The sequence below is a fragment of the Charadrius vociferus genome, unplaced genomic scaffold (assembly GCF_000708025.1).
Source record: "Charadrius vociferus isolate BGI_N301 unplaced genomic scaffold, ASM70802v2 scaffold261, whole genome shotgun sequence".
Taxonomy (NCBI): domain Eukaryota; kingdom Metazoa; phylum Chordata; class Aves; order Charadriiformes; family Charadriidae; genus Charadrius; species Charadrius vociferus.
The window spans coordinates 4625597-4632392 of NW_009646856.1; the positions used below are offsets into that span (position 1 = coordinate 4625597).

The 6796-nt window shown below is 40.8% G+C and overlaps 1 protein-coding gene across 1 annotated transcript in view; it reads right to left on the reverse strand.

Moving 5' to 3' along the window:
• Positions 1–5674, reverse strand: part of CENPF (centromere protein F, 350/400kDa) — a 39636-nt gene extending 33962 nt beyond the window's left edge. Inside the window, exons 1-3 of the mRNA XM_009894325.1 lie at positions 5494–5674; positions 3895–4091; positions 1601–1716 (exon numbers count right to left, since the gene is read on the reverse strand). Coding sequence (XP_009892627.1) covers positions 1601–1716; positions 3895–4091; positions 5494–5655 — 475 coding nt within the window. The 5' untranslated portion in view covers positions 5656–5674. The remainder of the gene's footprint in view (positions 1–1600; positions 1717–3894; positions 4092–5493) is intronic.
• Positions 5675–6796: the final 1122 nt, after the last annotated feature.

A 6796-nucleotide genomic window follows, 5' to 3' on the forward strand; every position in this document is an offset into this window, starting at 1 on the left:
TGCTGAAACTGTAAGAGGAGCATATTAGTCCAAAACAAAAGTCTTGCTTCCCTTTTCCTGAATTTGTTTATAATTCTACAACTCTCAGGAAAATTCTAGAACTAGAATGTTTTGTAGCATTCTAGGGAGCAGTTGAGGAAGGTGATTGTCCCACTCTACACTGCACTGGTTCGCCCCCACCTCCAGCACTGTGTGCAGTTTTTGGCACCTCAATGTAAGAAGGACATCAAACCATTAGAGCATGTCCAGAGGAGGGTGACCAAGATTGATGAAAGGTCTTGAGGGCAAGGTCTGAGGAGCAGCTGAGGTCACTTGGTTTGTTCAGCTTGGAGAAGAGAAGGCTGAGGGGTGACCTCATCGCAGGTTACAGCTTCCTCAAGGGGGGCAGCAGAGGGGGAGGGGCTGATCTCCTCTTTGGTGACCAGTGATAGGACACGAGGAAATGGAATGAAGCTGTGTCAGGGCAAGTTCAGGTTGGACGTTAGGGAAAGGTTCTTCCCTGCGAGGGTGGCCAGTCACTGGAACAGGCTCCCCAGGGAAGTGGTCACAGCACCAAGCCTGTCAGAGTTCAAGGACCATCTGGATGACGCTCTTAGTCATATGGTTTAGTTTTAGATAGTCCTGCAAGGAGCAGGGATTTGGTAGGAATGATCCTTACGGGTCCCTTCCAACTTGAGATATTCTATGATCTTAAAGAATTTAAGACCAGCTTTCAAATGCAAAAAACCTCCCCAGCAATATCATTTTCAATAGTCATTTAAATCATTTCAATCTAATCCCTATTTCAGGAGTGTCATGCTTAGTGGAATGCTTGACATTGCCACTACTGTACCTCTTTTCAGATACGTATAAAGAAATTCTAAGGAACAAGAGTGCAAGAAAGTATCTCGGATTTCCCATTGGAAACTAAGATTGAGATGCCAAACTCACAGAACATTTGTTCACAGCAAAGAAAGAAGTAAACAGCATGCATAATATTGAACCCATTGAAAAACCTATTTTCACTATAGACAGCATAAGGGTGTCTGGCTACAGAACAGTTCTCCAGTTAAGGAAACTTCCTTTTGCTTTTCCAGTTCATTCAAATATTTTAAATCTATTTGATGACACTAATTTGAAGATAGAAGCAATGCTTTGAAATGGATACAGTGCATAAATTGTGCAAATTATCATGCACAATAAGAGCCTAAATAAAAAAATTTTCTGAAGAAGTAACGCGTATGACTGTTGACTGAACTTTAGTTAAAGTACCTGTGGTACATGAAGAAAGAAATTTGCTCTTCACTACACGAAGGGAAGAGCTAACACCAGGAACAGGCATTAAAAAAACTGCTGCAGTCTGTTGATGGATATTCCTATTACTATTCCATGTCCATCAACATAGTGCTGAAAAGATGCAATATTGGCAATAAGTGTTGAATCTTCATTAATAATTTTTAAACTCAGAACCTATGGTGCTATGAATTAGACAGTCTCATAATAAGCTATATAATAGGGACTAAACAGCTCAGTACAAGTGTAATGTTCAAAATACTTCACACCTTCCACGAAAACCGACAGTTAACTATCTGTGCCAAATGAAGAGAAAAAAATCATTTACCATTATGACTTTGAACTGGTGTTAAAGGTGCAGTAAAACTTTTCTGTGGAGTGCCACTGAATGATAAGTCTCCTGTGATTGATGTTTGCTGACTTCTCTCAAGCTCACATTTGCATCTGTTTAGGAAAGAAGCAGCAGCAGCAATTACTAATGGAAACTAAAAGGTTAATTATCTATTTTTAAGAGCTTGAAATACACAAATAAATTATATGATTTTAAGAACTTAGTTTAAAGACCAAATCAAGATACATACACTGAAAATTTTTAGGTACTATAACACAGAAATATGAAGGATATATTTTATTTACAGTTTAAATATATTTTATCAATTACATAGGAGTCAAAACTAAAAAATATAAACAAACACACACAAAGTAGATGAAAATCAGTTAGAACTGCTTAAAGTCTCACTGTATGTATGAAGCTGTAGTCCAGCTACACATGCATAAATCACTGTGAATACTAATAATACAAAAGTCTTACTCTTCAGTAAGCATCTTTATAGTAGGAAACATACTACTCTTATTCTATGTTCTGATACCACGCACTTTGAGAAACCTACGCATACCTCATGAAAAAGGAAGGGAATACCCTCCACTCAACAGTGTATTTTTCATGTGTACCATTTACATTGCTACCCAAACACCACAGCAGACTACCCGTTCCAGTGACTTTTGTGAACCTGAAGAATTACAAGCTCATCCAATGAAACCAGATAACTAGTTTGAAGGTTACACAGCAATTTTCGTCCTGCCCAGGGAGTACAGGTTGATAAGACAATGGTTCCAGGCTGCAGCCCATCACGTTAGTGACTCCACAACTTACCTTTCTATTTCCCCCTCCCTTTTACAGCACACCACCACCAACTTCCTCTCCCAGTGGATTGCCAGTTGCTAGGAAGTCGTAAATGATCAGTTACCAGCATAAAACAAAACAGAGCCAAATACAAAATTGAAACCAATTGCCAAGATCAAGATACATGTAGTAACTGATGATCTTTTATAGTGGACAGCTATGCAAATAATGGCAAGGAGACTTAATTTTGGGAATAGATAAATTGAACACATATTCTTAGCCCACAGTCTCTCTGGCCCAACATTTGACAGCAGGTTCAGAAGACAAGAGTGTGGTTCTATCAATCCTGTTGAATATCCCTGGATTCTTCTTTGATTTCAGCAACTCCTTACACAAATCTGGTTCTACATGACAAATTGTTCTGTTGATATTTAGAATCTTCTCACAGCAGTCAAATACTTCAACTAGCTTTAGTTTTTCCAAATCGGGCGGGGGGGGGAGGGTCAAGGGAAAAAAAAAAAAAACAAAAAACAAAAAAACCACACCAAACAGGAAGACCAAGACCAACACAGTTTCCTCTTTATTTGCTTCTATTAAGACACCTATGAGGGACACCATCCAAAAGTTAAAGGAAGTAGACATGCTTCAGGCCACCGGGAAAAAACAAAACCACTACAAATGCTGGTATCACAGACTCACTCCTCTTTATGACAATAATTCTGCATTACTAGCACAATACCTTATTGCACAGGCAGGATACTCAACCTTATTGACCCACACAAATCTTCAGAAATACTTTTATTCAAGAATAGAGGGTGCTTAAAGTATGAGAACAAATTTAACAGATGACAACATTCACTGCACTATGGCAACTCTGCCATTTGTATAGCACCCTTGGATGAAGGATTTTAGATGTGTCTGCATTATAGAATGTTCTTTATCATATAATTGGATTCCACCTCTACAGACAGTACACACATACTGTCTCAGTAGTAACAATGTTTACAAGTTGAGGTGTTATGAATCAGGCACTTCTTTACCAAAGCAACTGGATTCAGTGATTCAGTCATAGAACCATTGCTTTTGGCAGCTTCCTCTTCCACTCCAATAGATGCTCATGCCTCCTTCTTCCAGCAGTTGTATTTCATTTGAAGACTTGATCTTATAGACTGAACTGCCCATGTACTTAAAAATAAATAAATAAATAAATAAAATCACAGAATGAATGGCTCCCTTTCCACATAATACTGCAGAATTCCCCCAAATTAAACTGGAATTATAGGTGCTAACTGCTTCAAGTGGTACACAGATTTATGTAGAAGTCCATATATGCCTGCCTGCATGTAAAAAAAGGCCGATGTATTGAGATTTTGGTCACAAAATCTGAATGAAGTACGAGAGGAAAAGAAACTAAAAGACCATGAAGGACACATTGAATGAATGAAACATGAGGAAAATAACCACTGTACATAGGTTAGAAACTTACAGCAAGACCTCACCTTTTCAGTTCTTGCTCTAGTCTTTCGATGTCTTTCTTGCTGGAATTCAGCTGCCCTGACTGAATGTTGACTTGAGATTCTTTCACTTGAAGATCATGTGATATTTTCTGCTTTGCCTTCTCAAGACTATCACACAATTCCATCAAGCTCTGGTTCTCTCTTTTTAGTGTTGCAGCTTCATTTTTTTCGTTTTCAACCTAGTTGGAATACAGACCATTTAAAAAAATGTCTCAAGTCCCATCTACACTTCTGTGCAAATATTTTAATAATACAAAGTATACATACCGTTATTTTCTTCCTAGCATTTCAAAATCCTGACAGCATTGAAAACCTCAGATATATACATTGTTTAAATATTCTTGGGCGTGAACAAAACCATATTTCCTAGAATTCAGCTCAGTGACATTAACAATTTCTATTTATTGACTAGACACAAGCTCGGCAAAAAAATTCATCAGTCCTTAAATACTAACAATCCACACTAGCCCACATTTTTCACTGATCGTCTTATATCTCTTTCCAGCCTATCAACTTTAACAATGAGAATACCCGAACACCTTGACTCACTAAACAAAGAATGCACAATGGTTATCAAGAGTCACGGCTTTAAAACTGGAAATAGAGCCTGGCAGTAGAGGTGTCCTTTTCCTCCCTTCCACCTTCTAAGGGGCAGGCTACAGTCAGGCTACATCTTTGCACAACATTATTCTTTTGACTGAAAAGTAGTAAGCATTAGCTGCTGCTTCTGAGAGTTTTAAAGCACACATATTTGAACACACCCCTCCTTTTTGTTTGGGGAGCACAGCAGCTCCTGTGAATGGTTAAAATAAGTACCTGGAAACCCACAGGGAGAAATAAAAAGAAAACTACTAGGCTTAAGTTTTGTGATAAAGTTGTAGCAGCCTAAAGACAATAAAAGGCAACCTTTGTAAATTGCCTCTGAGCTGTAGTCAAACATTACAAAACAAAATTCAACCAAATGCATCACTACTGATCTGAAGCATGGCAGGACTCTGACCAGGAGGATTGCTGGTTTCCTGGATAGAAGGTTGACAGGGTAAAGTCAGATGAGGTTTAAAATTACAGCCCTAAAAAAGAAAACCAAATCCCCAAATACAGTCTCCACGAGGAAAGATTGAGAATTCCATAAACTAAGTAAAAGACCGTAGTTATCTGCAGGCAAGGTGAAACAGTAAGAGACTGTCAACTGTGCAGCTCTGTTATACAGAACAGGCCTCGCCATTATTAAGTGTTTTAACAGGCATAACAATATAGTAATTTATTTTCCTAATCATAAAGAGATGTAGGAAAGCCTCAAAGTAAACATAAACACCTGGAGATGGACAATCACGCCAAACACTGATAGGAGGCAGGAATTCTATTAACAGTCAATGCGAATTAAACAGAAGGGAGAATATGATGAGTATGAAGTAAGTTGAAGACAGGCAGTTTATATTTCTATGCTACCTTTCTGGTCAGTCAGTGGGAAGAAACAAAACACTAACCTGCCCCATAACAACCACCAGATAATAAATCTTTATCATTGTGTTTGGCATGGAGAATGGCATTTTAGGGAAATGACTGCAGTACCGAGCTTACCTTCTGTTTCTGTTTTTGCAAAGCTGCTTCCAAAGACTCCAACTGGAATTGTCTTTGCTGACGCTCCTTTTTAAGCTTGTCTACTTGACTTTCCAGCTCATGAATCTTCTGAAGGACTCTGGGAGAAAGGCCTTCTTTCCATTCTTCCACAGCCCAGCTCATATTGACGGGATTCTTGTTTAACACAAAATGGATAGTACTATGCCTGAAATAGAAGGACAACTTCAATTAGATCTTGAAAGAGGTTAAATAAGCCGCTCTTTTAAATAAATTCCGTATTTAAGCTTAGCAGTAATTAGAATACAGGATTTCACAACCTTGAGTTATGGGCTTCCTGATCTAGACACCAAGCAGCAACTTTTAATATTAGGTCCTATTTTGGCACACTTCTGTCCAATTAAGATGAGATTTTAAAACCTCACATTAATCAATCTAACAATAACAGGGTTTATATTCTCAATAACATTTGACTGCCGTACTTCAAAAAGTTTCTCTCCATGTTTTATTTTGACGCTGACATTGCAAAAAGTCATTAGTACTTATGACTGCATTGTACTTTGGTGGTGTTTAACCTGAAAGCCTTGTGAGAACCCACGGCTTTGTTTCAGGTGGCAGCTGTGCTTCTTCCTTTACAGAAGTTTTTCAAAGTGATGCTGCTGAGGTCGGGGCACTGAGAAGGCTCTCTAATGGCACAAACAGCTGTATGGCACTTAGTCCTTAAATACAACTGTGACACACTCACACGATTTTATTTTTTGTTGTTGCAATGACTCCGCCTTTAGAGGATCGGGCACGAGTTTACTTTCTCGAGGCACCAGCACAGCTCAGAAATTATTTGTGAGAGAAATTACCTCAGGATAACTAAAACCAGAGATCCGCGACGGACGGACAGCGCCCGCCCAGAGCTGGGGGCGGGAGGGACAGGTCGGGGGTGTCACGAACCTCACTGGGTTTGACCCCCGGCCCAGGGAGCGGCTCCCCGGCTCTGCCGCGGGCCGGACGGCAGCACACCGCCGCCTCACGGGGACACTTCGCGCCGAGGGCGGGCACGCCTTTTCCCCGGGGGAAAGCCGGGGCCAGTGCCCTGCTAACGGCGCTTGCCCGCTCTTCTAAGGCGTCAGCGGACGGCACTGCGAGGCAGACGGCGTACCGCAGCGCATCGGCCCACTCGGGTCGCCTGACACACACGGGATGGGTGGCCCCCATCCCGCCCCCGGCCGCGCAGAGGCGGACACCCGCCCCGAGCCCCCGACCGACCGCTCGTTCGCTCGCTCACTGTTAAACGCCGACCGGCATCCAGCGG